This window comes from Phoxinus phoxinus (assembly GCF_949152265.1).
Source record: "Phoxinus phoxinus genome assembly, chromosome: 23".
In the NCBI taxonomy this organism is placed as follows: Eukaryota; Metazoa; Chordata; class Actinopteri; order Cypriniformes; family Leuciscidae; genus Phoxinus; species Phoxinus phoxinus.
Window position 1 is genome coordinate 5,238,768 of NC_136898.1, and position 18,348 is coordinate 5,257,115.

The following is an 18,348-nucleotide window of genomic DNA, read 5'->3' on the forward strand; positions in this document are numbered from 1 at the left end:
TTGTGTTTATCAAAAATAAAAATAAAATTCATACAGGTTTGGAACATCTTGAGAGCGAGTAAATTATTGGTTGTGTGAACTATCATCTTAAATATTTCAACAATTCCTATTTATTGACATTTATACATTAATTATTATTATAAAACATACACTAATAATATTAACAGCAACAATTATATATAATATTTCATTAAATATACTCGTGTATAATCACTTTACATAATTTGAATCAGTATTGCTTATATTATAACAATATGTTTGGCAAGAACAGTACACTTCAGTATCTAAACTAGTACTATTACCCTGTATTATATTACATCATGTCAGATATATAAATACATGTTAACTATTATCGATTCATAATAGCAAACACAATCTAATAATCTAAATGTGTCCAATATATATTACTTACCACACATTTTTCATGAATGCGCCGCCGTCTTGACCGCCATTATTTGAGACCGCCCATTCCAGACCCAGTCCGCCAATCAAACAGGCTCAAACGCAAATCTGTTCCCAAACAACCAATCACAAGTATCGTCACCCTGACGCTCAGACAGCAGCAGCCAATCGGAAACGTTTCCTTGACAATCAACTAGCAACGCGCTGTGCTTGTCGTCTGTGTTCGGGATTAGCAGGACCGTTGAAGCCGAACTCTAATCTTGTTGGACGGATTTGGGTTTCAATATCAGCGAATTTATTGCTAAACTGCAAAAATGAGTCTGTCTCTAAGGTAATTATGAGGTGTTTAGTCGCTAGCTGTTGCTTAGAGACCAGCTTCTGTTGTGTTGAGCATTGCTAGCCGGTGCATGCGAATCGCTGACACATTTTTTCTATTTATTATTAATAGTAATAATAGTGATTCATTATAATAATAAAATGGCTAACGTTATACGTATTAAACAAGAGCAACACAACGCATGTCCTTCATTTTATTGCAATATGAATCACATATTCATACAGACAATCAAATCCTGATTACCTGCATGTCAAGTCAGCAGTTTTGGACATGATCATAACTTACATGTTCTATGTGAGACCTCAAAATACTGTCTAGTGAGTGAGGCAGGTAGCAAGTGTGTATTTGATTGAATGGTATCTAAAATAATGGAAAATCAGAATGAATCACATGATTGATTTCCATGCTTGTGCCCTTAGGACTGAACTAACTGCTGATAAGAGCAAAAAGAAGAAAAGGAGAGAACTTACAGAGGAGCAGAAGGATGAGATCAAGGAGGCGTTCGAGCTCTTTGACACAGACAAGGATAAAGAAATAGATTATCATGAGTTAAAGGTAAAGATCTCATTTCTAAATCTATAAGTCTATCATCTATAAGTTCAAATCTTTATTTTGAGAAATACTAACTAGTCTTAACCTATTACCCTTGACAAATGGAAGTGGTCTTTTTTTTATGTTAACAGTAATACAACACAATTTACAAATAAAATAAAAAATCAATAAAAAAATAATGTTATGTGAACAACAATTCATAGTAATTGGTAACACTACAACGACCATTATGAAATGACCCTTCACAATACATACATATGGCGATATATCTGTTCAATAAAGTACCTTACTCGCCTGTCGAGTAATACAAACGCAATCTCCATGTCGCGCTCTATTTTTTCCTGCAGACTCTCGTCTGTTCGGCATTTAAAAAACAAACAAACTGTGTTTTACTGTAGGTTTGAGAATAAGTTGCTCCATATAAAACTTTCTCCCTCAATGTGACAACTAACTTATGCCACTCCCACACCATACACACGGCAAAGTAGTCAGAGACACTTTTCTCTATTTACGGATATTTCGAGACACTCACGGACGAGTGACAAAAGGACGCAAAAGCATCCCGCTCGATCTAATAGAAACGCTTATAACGGGCTTATCATTGTAAATCAGGGTAAGACAAAAACACGTTTTGGAAGAAGGATTGATGGTGTATTGACTAGGGCTGCATAACGATTAATCGCAACTAATCGGTTGCAGAATAAAATTTTTTGTTTACATCATATATGTGTGTGTACTGTGTAAAATAATTATGTATTTATAAATACACACACATGCATGTATATATTTACATGTTTATATACATTTTTATATTTAAATATAATTTATATTATATATAATAATTATAAATACTTAACATATAAATAGATTTTTTTCTTTAAATTATACATGCATGTTTGTGTATTTCTATATACATAATTATTATACACAGTACACACACATATATGATGTAAACAAAAGTTTTATTCTACAAACGATTAGTTGCGATTAATCGTTATGCAGCCCTAGTATTGACTCATTATGTAAATTTAGTTCATTTTGAACAAAAAGTTACATAGTGCACCTTTAAACATCAACAATTGCTGATATTTAAATTTTGTGTTCCAGGTAGCGATGAGAGCTCTGGGTTTTGAGGTGAAGAAAGTAGATGTGTTAAAGATCTTAAAAGACTATGACAGAGAAGGAACGGGGAAAATAACTTTCGAAGATTTCAAAGAAGTGGGTAAGTTGAGCTCTTTACTCAGGCCTAGACTGCAAAATGCTTCGCAGGAATGATATTGCTGAAATCCGGAGCAGATAAATGTAACATTTATGTATGTAACATAATAAATCTTCTGCTTGCTTTGTGTGAATACTTCACTATCATTTATACTTCAAAGCAATGTCATTTTCTTAAAGTGACGGACATGATATTGGAGCGAGACCCAAAAGAAGAAATAATGAAGGCGTTTAAACTGTTCGATGATGACGAAACTGGAAAGATAAGCCTGAGAAACCTGCGGCGAGTCGCTCGTGAACTTGGCGAGGACATGAGTGACGAAGACCTGCGAGCCATGATTGATGAATTTGACACCGATGGGGACGGAGAGAGTAAGTTGCTGGATTTTTATCTAGGGAGAGGGAAAAAGTGCTATTTTTATTGCCTCTGATGAATGGAAGTAATTACTGTGCTTTTCCCAGTTGGCCCAAAGTGCTTTTCTCAATTAAGACCCAGCAAATGAATGTGTTGCAGCCAACAAAAATGGGAACAGTGGAAATGAACGCTGAGTTGAAAGCTGTTTGTGTGTCCTTTGGCGTTGTGAAGAGTTATGACATGTAATTTAATCAGCAAAATATTAATAGTCTGTGCTGTGAATAAGTAGGTTAAAAGCAAAGTGAATTTAAGTGATCACATTTGTTCTTGTGCTGTCTTTCAGTTAATCAAGAGGAGTTCATCTCCATCATGACCGGAGACTCGTGAGCAGCTGGGACTCGATGAAACCGCTTGAAGAAGATGTTCTGCAAAGATCCAATCCGTCAGACAAACTGATCTTATGAACAGTAAACCACTTTACAAATGTATGGAGCGGTAGGTCCGATTGGTGCTAGCATTTTGGACAGAAGCTTGAACTGAACTGGCCGTGAAGGACGAAACAACATTTCAGGTCATGAATAGGTTGGTTTGATTTTTATAGGGATGCTTTGTATTTTATCATTGCAGATGTGTCTTTAATATTAATAGTTTGTATTGTAGTTGTTCATTTTGCATTTGAAATTACATTCCAAAGTACTATTTATTGTAAATACACAGTAAAAACATCATTTTTCGCTCGTCTCTTTGACTAAAGGGCAGAATGGTCTTCACAGTCACATTGATAATCATATTATCCATGATAAGTTATTTTGCAATCCTGTCTTTACATTGTTGATCCAATCAATTTTTCTGAAACCGCATAGGTTTGCTATTCTTTTCCACCTTTTTAAGATCACTTGTTGCAAGATTATATTAAATATTATTAATATTAAATATGAATATGTAATAATAGCATGAAATAGAAATAATTCCTCATAAAAGCCGAATCGTATAATGCTCATCCTGATCTTTTGAATAGCCTAGTTAATTTAAAATTCTGATTATGTATGCATTTAATCCATAATTTAATTATTGTGATGTATCAGTGAATAATTTTTTTTTTTTTTTTGCCCTTTCGGCCCTATTTAGTGTAGTGGCGTGTTATTTTGTTGATTTATGAGGTTTAAAAGGGGATTATTCAGTCTTGGCCAATAGAGGGAGACATTATTCATAGAAAAGCTGTTTTGCTGTTTTATTTATTGGGTTTTCAAAAAGAGAGATTTCGGTTCAAAAAGACCATAACTTTTAATTATATTCCATCAGAATCCATGCAAAGTCAAGGAAACCTATGAATGCAACACAAAACCGAATCTCAAATTGCACACTACCGGTAGTTCACATCTGTGGCAGAATTTGTGTGTGAAGGAAACTTTTAGCTTCTCGGGTTCGTTGGAAAAAGTTTGACTTCTACAAAAGTTTTGTTCCTTGGCCAGATGTCTGCCTATGCGGGACCGACTCAGCTGTCAAAACGACGTGACGGTGAGATGACAGGAAAGCTTTAAATGGCTGAATGTGTTGAGCATCACCTCTTACAACACTATCCAAAATTAAACATGTGACCGCAGCTCTGCAGAGGCTGACAGCGATGACTCCATGCGTTTCTGTGCCGCCGTGAGGATAATTTGGTCAGTGTGTCTCTGTCTGGAAGCGTGAGGTAAGGACAGGCCTACACAGAACATCAGCACGGAAACCGTTGTCATGGATACGGGCCAGCAGACCAAAGATGGAAATAAGCCATGTGTTTTTTTTTCTTTGTGCTAGATGTAAACAACAATTCAGGCCAAAGAATTTAGCAAGATGATTTGATGAATACCTGCTGAAATGGATCAAATAAGCCCCCCCCCCCAAGACAGTATTATCTATATTAAAGAATACTTTTTTTTTTTAAACATTTACAGGACATTTTAATGAGATTAAAATTAATAAGGTGCATCCTTATTTTAGTTAAGAGACAATGGAGACATTTTAGAAATTAAAGGAGTAGTTCACCCTGAACATGTATGACTTCTATGTAGCTAGGAGCGTTATAATTCTTGAAATATTTAAGATTTTAGTCTTGTATTTGTGCATATTGAACTTTTCAACAATCTTCACAATTATTTATGAGAAGCAAGAACCAATGCAGTGAAAACCTGGAATATTTGACCACAATTTGTGTGGACAATTTTGAGATTAATTATTTTATTATAATTATATGGAATAATAATACCATCATTAATATTACGCGTGTATGTGTGTATATTTTGCTTTCAAATCGATTAATCGCATCTAACATACATTTCTTTATATGATGTGTGTGTATGTATATAGCCTATATATATGTGTGTGTGTATACATATACACATTTATTTATATATAGAGTAAATAGTAAAATAGTGTATATATATATATATATATATATGTAAATATACAGTGTGTGTGTGTATAGAGATTTATCTGTGTATGTATATATATATATATATATATATCTCATCTAACACACGTGTGGTAGATGAGATTTTTTATTTTTATGTGTATATATATATATTTGTATTGTATTATGTATTTTATTTTTTCTGTTTTCACATTAGTTGCTGGTTCCTGAAATCTTACGTAGGAAAAACACTGAGACAATTCTGAGCTTTTGAGATATTTTTAGACGAGGGTTTATAAATAGAACTGAAAACAGCAACAATTTCATCTGCTGAAATCATCTGATGGCGAAATGTGGTTAAATGTCGTAATACGATATTCTGAAAATCATTGGCGTGCTTTAGATGAGGGAAAACTGAGGTTAAAGGTCATCCTGTCATTAACATCAGGCCGTGGCGGCAGTAATGGCTTCCTTCTCAGTTGTCAAGAGTCTCCAGGGACAGCATCCTCCGTCAGATGAATGTTTCGCTTTAGAAACCAACCGAAAACCTTGAGTGGACCGCAGACGGACATCAAAGCTCTGTTGTGACGAGACTCCCGGTTGATTCTGTAGGTGCCATCGCGAGACATCAGCAGAAGCACAGCACAATGCGCTCAGATGCTTGAGATCAGATGGATTAGTTTGCTTTGCTAATTATACAGAGAAGCCATTCAATAAAGAAGTCAATAGTACCGCCTGGGCGTTCGCCCTTTCATTTTGGCTTTGAGGGTCTCGTAACGACTGTAATTTGGAGCATATTTAACTTTGGTGTATCTTAAGTCGTGGCCACACGATCATGGCCTACTGGTACAAATTTCAAAACCTTCTAAGACATTTCCCTCACACACGGTAATTTAAACTTGGAGGGAACCATTTGTTAAAAAGACTGGCGTATCCATCCATTTTAAGTTTATTTTTAGTGTATACGATCCAATTACTATCGCTCAAACACAAGCTCGTCCGTTTTAGAAACGCATATGAACTGTTCCGAGCCACAAATTTCTCCAGGGAAAAGAAAAATGCATTTTTGAGGGTGAGATGTTGGCCGGGTGATGTCCGTCTTCCTCGTTATGTGTTGTCCAAGAGCAGTTTTATGTGTTCTGCTGAGTAAGTAAATCTGGACCTCTCAGGGAGAGGTTTTCCATGACCTCCAGCATGGGATTTCTTTAGCTCGGATTGGTCCACACAGGGTCAGCTGACTCCGGGCTTAGCTCATCATGTGTAACTGACTTTAGGTCAGGAGAAGTGATGTCTTGTGTCCCTGAGCTCTATGGGAAGAGATGCCGGGATCTGTCACCTCAGCGGTTCCCATGAACCAGGGCTTGCCCACGGGGGGCTTTTTTGGGGGGAATTTGTGAGACTGTCACAGCGACGTCTTCATTTTTGTTGGTTGGTTTGGTTGTTAAGTGAACACAGTCTTATGTTGGTGGGCAAGAGTTGAAACCCAAGGTGCGCTGCTCAGTATGGTAGGCTACTGAACAGGCGATGAGATAATAAACAACCAGGTTGATATTAAATAGTGGCCACAGACTCATTTTCAGGTCTTGAGTCTATAAGCTGATGTTTTGAATCCGATATCCAAAATGGTTATATAGCCTTTTATAGTTAGTTTTATAAAGCCTTGTTTCTATTTGAACTTAATTCAAATGTTCAAAATACCATAATCTCACATTTGAATATTTAAGATTATGTGCATGCTACTATTTTAAGTCATCTAATTGCATTTGGTTCAATGAAAACTTCTAGGGGTTAGTGTGTGTGTGTGTGTGTGTGTGTGTGTGTGTGAAATTGGCTTTTTTTTTAAAGAAAAAAAAATGGTACACAACCATTTATACATTTGGGGTCGGCAAGATACATAAAATCTTATTACTATTACTATTTAAAACAATGTTTTTAATATAATGTAAAATGTAATTTATTGCTGTGATCAAAGCTGAATTTTCAGCATCATTACTCCAGACTTCAGTGTCACATGACCCTTCAGAAATAATTTTAATATGCTGATGAAAACAGTTGTGCTGCTTCATAATATTTGTGGAAACCGTGATACATTTTTGATTCATTCTTTGATGAATAGAAAGTTAAAAAGTTTTAAGAATTTATTTGTAACATTAAATGTCTTTTATTGTCACTTTTCATCAATTGAATGTGTCATCGCAGAATAAAGTATTAAAAAATGAATCTATATATATATATATATATATATATTTATATATACTTATTATTATTATAAACTATTTTTATCTTACTGACCCCAAACTTTCAAATGGTAGTAGTGTACATGATACATGTCAATATATCTATTTGAAAGTGCATCTCCTAGGTTGACTGCCCACATGGCTGTGTTTTATGGGGAAATGTTTGTCTATATTCCCACTCAGAAAAATTATTACTTTATTTGTAGTTGAGTCACCAAGTATGCTGATTGGAAATATTTCAACTTTTTCCTCCTTAATTTCCGTCCATGTCACAGTTGCAATCCAGATGAGGCTTCAGATCTCAGTGAATAACATACTCCATATACATGGTGTGTTGCTTTGTATGTAAATGGGCCAAGCCTAAAATAAGGATGAATTTGGAGGGCCTGACATGTTGCATTTGTGAGATTAAATGTGAATAACACACATAGCGTGTTTATTCTCTACTGACCCCAAACTTTCAAAAGGTAGTGTACATAAGAAAGTTCAAGATCTGCTTGAAAGTGCATCTCCGTCAAGTCCTAGATGCCAACGTGTCAATTTGGTACAAATGTTTTAATGGGTAAAATGTATTTTCACAATTAGACCAATCATAATTTCATTTGTAGTTTAGTCAACAAGCATACAAAAAATAATTTAAGTTTAGATGTTTTATCTTTTAGTTGATTAATACTTTGAAATAGTCCTCATACTATAAATACTTTATACATCCTTAGTGATACTACATGTACTATTAATGTGGATTTGTTTAGCTTTGCAGTGCTTGTTTGTATTTGGTGGCCCACTGTCTTCTATAATAGCGACATCGAATGTGTGTTTCAACTCCAGTGAAGCAGAGAGCCGCCCACTTATACTTAATCTCTCTCTCTCTCTCTCTCTCTCTCTCTCTCTCTCTCTCTCTCTCTCTCTCTCTCTCTCTCTCTCTCTCTCTCTCTCTCTCTCTCTTCCCTGCCCGGCCTCGCACCCATCCACTAATGTGTCTGGCCGTTTCTAAACCTGCTCAAGGTCAGATCCAATGTTGATTGTAAAACGCTGCATCTGATGATTACAGGGGGATTAAACGCTGGAGAAAATAGGCAGATGACGAGCGTTGCGATTGAGACGGGGGTAAAGCGGAGCGGGTGGGCAGCGCACAAGTTATATGCCTTTGGAGCTGGCACATGCTCAGCTGTTGGAGACTGAACTGGTTTTGCAGCCAACTTGTGAGTCATTCGGTAGAGATGCACCAGAAATAAACAGCCGCCCCGTTCTTCCTGGTTACAGGCCGGTCCCGCTCCCTCAAGTGGTTTCTCTTCGGGGTGCTGGTGGTCTGAAGGGGGAAGCCTTGATGCGAAAAACAGGAGCACTGCGACATTTTGGGTTTTGAAATATGTCATATTTAGGCAGGGCAGCTGACCCATTTTAATATCATGCGTTTGGTCTGGTGAATTGAAAGTGATCGCTGCCGTTTTGAGGCCAAGAAATGTGTATTAAAGCCCAGAATAGTGCACACCAGAGTACCCTAAAAGTCAACATGAAACTGAAATTGACCTTGTTTACTGTCTTATACACACTGGTTTTGTTGTAAATGATTATGCATGTTTTTCCAAAGAAAAAAGTTTGTCTTCATAATCTTTCACTTGCTCCCCCTCTAAAAACGACTTTCCTTGTTGGCTGACTCCATTTTGGTACGCCCACTTTTTACAGTCCAATTAATTCCCAATCCAAGGCTAAAAAATGTGGTTGCCAGAACTTTATCATACTGTAGAAAATATGGTAGCGACGTTTTATGTTTTACAGATTTACCTTAAATTTACAGTAAAACACTATATTGACTGAAATAATGTTAATATACCAAATTACTCAAATCTGTTACACACAGACAACCACTTAAAAAACACCGGTGGTAAAGAGAAAACCCAATTTTTCCACAAGCTGAAGTAAATTCTAAAATTAAGAAGGTGGACGGTGTCATGCAAACACAAAACCATCAACACAATGAATATTTTTACACATAAGATTTGTTACTTTTAAAGAAAGAATGATTAGCATGCTATTTGGTTATATGCTAAGCTAACTAGCATAAGACAGCAAACACAGGCACGGTTAACTCTGGAGAGGTATATATATATATCATCTGATCAGATTTTTTGACAAAATTGGTCAAACTATATGGAGTAGCAGCAAAAAAAAAAAAGTTTACTTTTAAAATATGGCGGTTTTTTGTGCATAAATATGGTGTTTTTAGCATTAATAGATTGTAAAACCCGGATAAAGTTTTATCATAAATTTTCTTGCCATGAAAATGTCCACAGAAGACCCAGGCAAGGTGTAAAAAATAAATAATAATAATTATATATGGCGGACAGGCACATTGATGGAAAATTACTTGATAATATTGTGAGATATCGTCGGAATCGGCATAAACCAAGAAACATAGTGACAGAGAAGACAACTTTAGGACAGTTTTGCTACATTTTTTTTGCCATAGACTCCCATTGGGAGGAAGAATAATAGGAAAACTAACAATTACAATAGGGTGTAATTATTTTATTTCTAATTATAGCATCTAATTATAAGATGACTTCCAAAATCTGTCCATTTAACAATATTTTACTGTAAAATTATATGAAATGTCCCATTTGACCCATTACAGTTTTTCACCGTAGAGAGTAAGAGATCTGACCATTAACCAATTAGCAGGTTTTTACCATAAGATCTTTAGTCTTTTATCATTATTTTTAGAAATGCGTCAAATAATGGGCTCTGAACGTTTCATGTTGACTTTAAGAGACCGACCAGTAATGTACAAAAGATTCTCAACTTTTTCCTTTCCGTCACTTTTGAGTCAATTGTCCACCTTGAAATGTCACTTTGAGAAAGAAGAAATGATTTAGTTCTAGATAATTGCTCAGGTTCAGCATCCAGACACCCGTGGGCGCTGTTCTCGAGCGGCACAAGCGTGGAAGCTGTCCACTGCGTGACTGTGGTTAGACAGCCTGACCGCTCTGATTTCTCTGAGCCATAACAATATTTCATATATATACTTACCATCGCTGTGGCACCCTTTAAAAAGCCGTCTTGAGAACAATCGCCGCCCATTATAGACTGCTGTCTTGCTGCGAGGAACCAAAGGAGCGGGCACCGTTTCACAAAGTTTTCAGCTACAGAAACGGCAGCCGTCCCGTCGGCTGAATACCAACTCTCCCACTGGGGCTTTTAGAGTGCATTAACTCATCATACAAACCCTGCCATGCTATTGTCTGCCAGTTTACAATGGCCAACACTGAATCTGTTCCACAATATCATCATCCACGTCTTTGATGATGGAAATTTAGCTACTCCCAAATGGGTGTTTTACAGTAGATCAGAACTATTTTGTTTTGCACTATAATGACCTGGTGAATTTAATGTGCACTCAATGACCCCTAAAGTATTTAGACAAGTACACTATTGTTAAAGTTTAAAAATGTTTTTGAAAGTAGTCTCTTCTGCTCACCAAGGCTGCACTTTAGAGGAACTTTTTGACCTTTTGCTCAAAAATGGTAAAGTTATAGTTTTTAGAAAAGCTTTTCTTTGCAGATTGAGATCACTAATGCAATGACATTTTGTGGCTTAAGTGTCCAGATACTTCATGGGGTCACTGTGTATCACTCCAGTTGTGACCTTTGACCCTACATTGTTGGGTGATGTCAGTCATGTAGTCCGCTGTCTTTCAGTCGAGGTCACCCTTTATTCAGATCGTCCCTTTGCTCGTGATCATGTGACCTGCAGAACAAGGCTTCCGCGATGTGAAGCGTGTTCACGTATGTGCCATTCAGGCCCTGGGTTGTGGTTTACGGCTACGTTAAGATTTACAGATAAGACTAGGAATGCAAAGATCAACTCAATGACGCAACACTGGGGGGAAAAAATCACCATAGCCCGAGGCTGTACATAAATTTGACATTTGCTACACTGTTCTCACAACACTAGTCACATTCAGTTATAAACAAAGGAGTAACTAACTTGCCCCATAAAATGGGTCATAATTCTCTTCACACTCGTATGGCTGAACTGGTCATCTGGGGAGCAACTAAGAGTTAAGTGCTCTCTGGTTTGAGCTAAATGAACTTTAAAAGGTCACAGACAGATTAAAAAGAGGCATTAAGACACAGTAGTAGCTAAATTGGTGTATAATCTCAATTTTATGGATTCAACGTAAGAATCACATTTGTTTAGAGTGATTACAAACAGCACTTGTGAATATTTTGTAGGTGGTTAAGGTATTTTGGATTATTGCAATTGGATGATAGCATGATATTTATGTTACATTTTAAACGTTTAATAATTTGTGTGCATATATATAATACATAGATTTTATGTAGTTATTTTTTCTCAAATTAAAATATATATATTTTCCTAGAATTGTATGACATTTTGTTGTGTACTTTTGCATTACATGTGTATAATATATATATATATATATATATATATATATATATATATATATATATATATATATATATATATATATATATATATATATATATATATATATATATAGATGATTATGGCTTACAGCTTATGAAAACCCCAAATTCAAAATTGGAATATGGAATATCTCACTTTGCATGTAGTCTATATAATATATTAGTTTCACCTTTTAAGTTGAATTACTGAAATAAATGAACTTTTGAACAATATTCTAATTTTTTGGGTTTCACCTGTATACAGTATATAACATTTAATAATTTTAAACATTTAATAGTTTGTGTGTATATATAATTCATAGATTTTATTTTAGTTATTTTTTCTCTAAAGATTTTTTTATTAAAATTTTAATATAATTTTATATGACATATTGATGTGTACCTTTGTATTTACATATATATATATATATATATATACTAAAAATATAAATATATAAAAATATAAATGTATATATATGTATATAAATAAATACATATATAAATATGTATTTATATAAATACAAATATATTTGTTGTAATTGTAATATATTGTACATTAACAACAGATTAAATAAAGAAAATATAACTTTACACATAGCCTATATTGACATGTATCAATACAATCTTTTATTTGATTACCAAAATTACAGCCATCATTCCTTCTTCATTTATATCAACTGTATGCAATTTAAAATCTTGAAGGACAAATACATTAATAAATATAAAATATATAAATAAATGTAACTTCTCTCAGTTGGATGATATCCCTCATTAAATTGTGCTCTCGGAGGGAACAAGACCTCTTCCCAAATTAACCAGCGCAGTCTGGAGCTGATGGGAAAACCCATTATGCGACACAAACGGCATATAAAATGGCAAGTTTCAATGTTCTTTGTAGCTCGGTACAAAACATTACATTCCAAGAAATAATTATGCGAAATGGCTCAATTTAGAGGATAATTACTTCTTCTTTGACTTCCAATTTTAGAGCGGAACATGCAAAACAAAAGAAAATACTGTATATCAGGCAAAATGAAAATGTTCCATCTCAAATGAAAGCCTTACTATGTCCTTCTCCCTTCATTTACGTGCACTGTACAAACGCATTTGAATTATTCAAATCTTAACCTTACCGTGACAGAGATTGAAATAGTTAACAGTTAAATAGAAAACTAATATTGCATGCTGATGACAAAAAACTAATTCATGCCGAGCTGATTATGAAATGGTCATGCTTGGCGTATTCAAGTAGTCTCATATGTTGAAGAACGTCCCTGCGATTGTACTGAATCTCTGTCGAGCTTATCTGTATGAAGCAGTCTATTTGTTAACAATCTCAAGATGTGTCCAGGCTTTCTATCGAGCGTCTGATGGCTGTCACTGAAGGCAGGCTTTCCCCCAAACCTTATCTATCATAAACACTCAATACAGATAAGGTCCATTGTAAGCTGTCTGCTTCAAATCTGTGTGCGCTAACTTTCTCACACTGTCAGATCCGTGAAGGATTTCCCACAGGTTTGTTAGCTTGTGCTACAATTGAGATGATATGCCTCAGATAACAACACTGTAAAAAAGAAAAGAAAAGCTGACCTAACTTTAAAAAAAGGCATTTCTGAGTGAAAAGGGATCCTACACCAAAATTTTTTCAGTGTACAAGAGATTTTACATAATTGCAGACTTAAATGACTTGTCATTTAAATCTACAAGTTCTTTGGAATAACGAAAAACCTGTTTATATTGTGATATCAAATGTGAATAGAGTCCATTGTGCAACATTAATGGCCTAATTGTATGTTTACAAGTTTCTGGATGCGTGTTTACCGAGCGCTGGTCCGTGCTTGTGTTGTCCTGGAGGCAGGGTCACTTTAATGCCCTTGCTGAGGCCTGTCAGCCATTAGTTTAGCAATGTGACCATATGTGAACACTTGGCCCTTTGACATGCCAATGACTGTCGTCTGCTCCCCAAAGATGTCCGGAGCGGTTTCCACTCCCAAGTTCCAGATTTTAAAGACGCCAAACCATATCTGTGGAAATATCAGGTGCAATTGTTTGGGAACAGTTGTTTGCTAATACTTATGTCACTATTGTTATTGCTTCTACTTTGATGACCCCACATTTTTTATGTCACATTATAAAACAGGCCAACAACAACAAGCAAAGAAGACTTTTTATAGTTAGCAAGTTTTTATTTACTTATTATATTAACAAAAAAAACAACAACTTAAAAAAAAAACTAAAAAAAGAAAGTAAAAATACGTCATTTATATTAGCTCGTTGCAACGTTTCTCATTTTCATTTAGTTTAATAAAATCACAAACCCGGTACCGGGTTCAGAATTGCGTTATAATGATCGTCCTTTAATATTTAAATGTCCTGATGGATGATTAACAGTCAAATTTGGTATATTTAGCTTGATGTGAGATAAAAAAATAGTTCACCCAATCATTTACTCACCCGCATGTAGTTCGAAACCTGGACGACTGACTTTCGTCTGTGGACAGATATTTTGAAGATCGTTGAGGTCCAAACACACACTGACTTTTATTGTGTGGACAAAAAAAAAAAAAAAAAGATATTTTAAAATAATTAATAATTATTAACATTGAAAATTAAAATGAATAAAACTTTAAAGACAATTACAATAAAAAAGGTAAAACTTTTAAGTAAGGTTTTATTTGATAATATTAGTTAGGCTACTGTAGCTACACTGCCCGGCCAAAAAAGAAGTCGTCGCTCTTTGGATTTCAATAGGCAAATTCTTGCTAGTAATTATTGACTGGGTCATTATTTCAGTTATTATGATGTTTCGAGCATGTGATATGTTTGGCAACAGTTCTTTTAACCATAATTGATGGAGTGTGTAACTTTTCAAGTCTCGCGCGTTCACCTGCATAACGTTAACTTATTGCTGAAAAATATTTTTGGTATAGGCCTATCCACATTTTTCTTTTATTATTTTTCGCGAAGTGTTGACAACTTAGTGTTAACTACTAATTGTTGCAAACTGGTACTACCAACGAAGTATTAGTGCATTCCTGGAACTGGGCGTCGTTACATCGCTTTCTGCCATGACTTTTACCGGCTTTTCCCAAATCACTAAAGTGACCTCGACCGACGTCCATGTTAGCGGGAGCATAAGCCATCAGGCAAGTGTTATTTAAATAAACTGCTGATGTACTTACAAACTGTACAATGCCTCGTTTTATGAGTACAGAACTTATTTATAGCTATAGCCTATTGTAGAAGTTTGGTACCATTCCGGGCATTATTAGTGGGGTAATTTACGGGATACAACTTTGGATCCATTAGCGCCTGCACTACGCCATTCGGCTGATATCTCTAAATAAACTATCTTTTAATAATGTTCGACCCAAGAGAAAAAAAAGTTTGGCTCGAGGTCATGGTGCAAAGTACCCTAGGTTGAAATTACTCCGAACCATGCCTTTAACAAAGATGAATACATGCTGGAAAATATATTGTTCATAGCTGGTTCATGTTAACTAATGCATTAACTGAAATATCCAGCAGATTAACATGCTTATGTTTTTTTTTTCTTCTTCAGAAAATGTAAAAATCTGGTTTTAACTTTTCAACTCTGATTAACAGGTCAGAAGCTATCGATCACATCGATCCAGTCCGTGAGCGGAAACATTTCCTGCGGCCACCAGCACGTATTGGTTCAGTCATGACCGGACCAGCTGTTTCCGAGGTCTGTTACTGCAGTACCTGTTGTTTATGTTGACCCAGGCTGACACTTCAAAGTCCCGCTACACATTGCTGACATGCTAGCCTGGACTTCCAAGCATTCTTACATGAATGCATTGCAGACAGCTGAGGCCAGTATAAACTTCATAATGGATTGAGGTTGACATTAGCAAGTCTTACTGTGAATGAAGTTTGACAAATGCTAGGTGACAAAATACTATGGAAAATGTCTGTCATATGTTATCCTTTATTACATGGCATTCTGGAATACTTGATCGTGATTGGTCAATCGCAGGATTGTGTATTCAGAAACTTTGTGTAATGACAGCTAAACTCTAATATCAATCTCCACCCATTTTCTTCTCATATAATAAAATAATTTCAATTCAGATTTATATTTTATATCTATTTGTGGTAGCCTACTTTCGTTTGAATAACACAAAATATTACAAATATTATAATAATTATTTTAAAGTGGTCTTATAAAGTGGTCTTATGCTCACCAAAAGCTGCATTTCTGTAATCAATAATACAATAAAAACAGTAATATTGAGAAATATTGTCTATTTAAAATGTACTTTATTTCTGTGATCAAAGCTGAATTTTCAGCATCATTACTCCAGTCTTCAGTGTCACATGATCCTTCAGAAATCATTCAAAATTGATGATTTGATGCTCAAGAAACATTTCTTATTAATATCAACGTTGAAAACAATTGTGCAGCCTAATATTTTTGTGGAAACTGTGATAGATTTTTCATCAGGATTCTTTGATGAAAAAAAGTCTTACTGACCCCAAACTTTTAAATCTGCCTGCATTATTTGAATACGATAAACATAACTAGTACAGTACAGTATTATCCACTATCGCATTAATATGTATTTTTAACGGCATTGATAGTGCTAGTTTCCCCATTATTTCTTCTGTAAGATGAATCTAGCGCGGGCCCAGATCTCACGAAACGTCTGTGCTGAGAACTAAAGTGGAAACTGGCGAGCACAGAGCCGATGAGGAAGCCATCTGTTCTCTGTAAGAGGAAATCAAGCCGTCGGATGATAAACAGTCAGAGCGTGTCGGAGGCTTGTTCATCTATACTATCAGAGAACGAGATGGGACAAAAAACCAGCACCTGTCACTCACTCTGATAGCGTCTATCTCACTGGAGAAGTGTCTGGAGCCCTGTGTGGTCTTCCTAATGGACGTCGTGTGACACTGGCCAGTCTTTTCTATGTCTCCGTCTCTTTGCCAACAGTTGGTCTGAACTGGAAGCAGAGGTTTGGTGGACAACTTTTTCTTGGACGATCTGAAAAAGCACAACTTTCTGTGGCTTGTAGATGCGTGATGTTGGTTTTAGTTTTTGTGTGCTCAGTAGGGTTATTGATACTAAAATATGAATTACACTAAATTATATGAGTTAAAAGTAGGGATGCACAACATATCGGTACCATAGCGGTTCTCAGATTTTGCAATTTATATCAGTAACCTATTAGGCGATATTAGATACTTAATTGTGAATTTAATCTAATTGCCATTTAGATTAACTTAAGTGTGTGTTAAATGGTAATCTTTAAAAACACCAATAATTTAATACACTGTTAAATTTATTCTTTAGTAAATCTTAAAATTACTAAACATCCATATAATTCTGTAAATGTACTTGTTGCATTTAAAAAATTGTTTTTTTAAGGGTTTCATTTTTCAATGTAAACAAAAAAAAAGCATAAATTTTAATATTGACTATTTATTAGCTATGAAAATAATTATCGGCTTATCGGTATTGGCCAGAACTTTAATACCAACGGCATAGTAATCCATTATATTTAATATAATATTTTATTCATATATATATATATATATATATATATATATATATATATATATATATATATATATATATATATATATATATATATATATATATGTCAACAGTTATTATTTAATTATTGCAAATAATTGTTTTCAAACAGGTTTCCAGGAACACACTCCATGTTCATTGGTAAGTATTTTAATTTAACGTGTTAATTTTTAATATTAATAATATTAATTAATTATTTTTTTATTAAAGTGTGCTAAAACTTCGGTTATCTTTTACTCATATCACTTTTTTTTTTGTCCATACAGTGAAAGTCAGTGTGTGTTTGGACAGTCTTCAAAATATCTTCTTTTATGTTCCACAGAAGAAAAAAGTCACAGGTTTGGAACGACATGAGGTGAGTAAATGACTGGGTGAACTATCCCTTTAAATATACCCTATTATTTCTGATTACTGAAAGTTTGCTATCAGGCAGCACTAGCGCTCAGTATACTGCGGATGGTAGAAAAGGAAATGTTCTGCACAGGCTTTGTCACCATTAGATTGCATCAGTCACACAGTTGGAAAATTCTGTCACCGTTCCCTGAGAAGTGTGAGTCGTTTTCATGTGCTCGACTGTCACATGACAGTCATGATGGAGATAAATAAGGCAAACTGTAATCTTAGAATCTGTGGGAAAACCACTGTGCATTTGTGATAGATGTCTGGATTGCGACCTGTCCAGAGCCCGGGCGTTTAAATGTGAAAGTAGGGCAGATTGTGATGCAGCGGGGGCCGTTCGGAGTGGTCTGCGGTGCGAGCCCTTCATTAGAGAGACTCAGCTGCTGCAAATATCCACGTCCACGACTGTGGCTGTGTGGTTTCTGATGATTCCAGTCTCAGGTGACACAGATCAGGCACTATTAAA

At 35.2% G+C, this 18,348-nt stretch overlaps 1 protein-coding gene across 1 annotated transcript; it reads left to right on the top strand.

Moving 5' to 3' along the window:
• Window positions 1-558: 558 nt before the first annotated feature.
• cetn3 (centrin 3) lies at window positions 559-3,592 on the top strand. Its single transcript, XM_079599292.1, has 5 exons — window positions 559-733; window positions 1,159-1,294; window positions 2,399-2,513; window positions 2,690-2,881; window positions 3,208-3,592. The coding sequence occupies exons 1-5, from the start codon at window positions 717-719 to the stop codon at window positions 3,249-3,251; spliced, it is 504 nt and encodes a 167-aa protein (XP_079455418.1). The 5' UTR covers window positions 559-716; the 3' UTR covers window positions 3,252-3,592.
• Window positions 3,593-18,348: the final 14,756 nt, after the last annotated feature.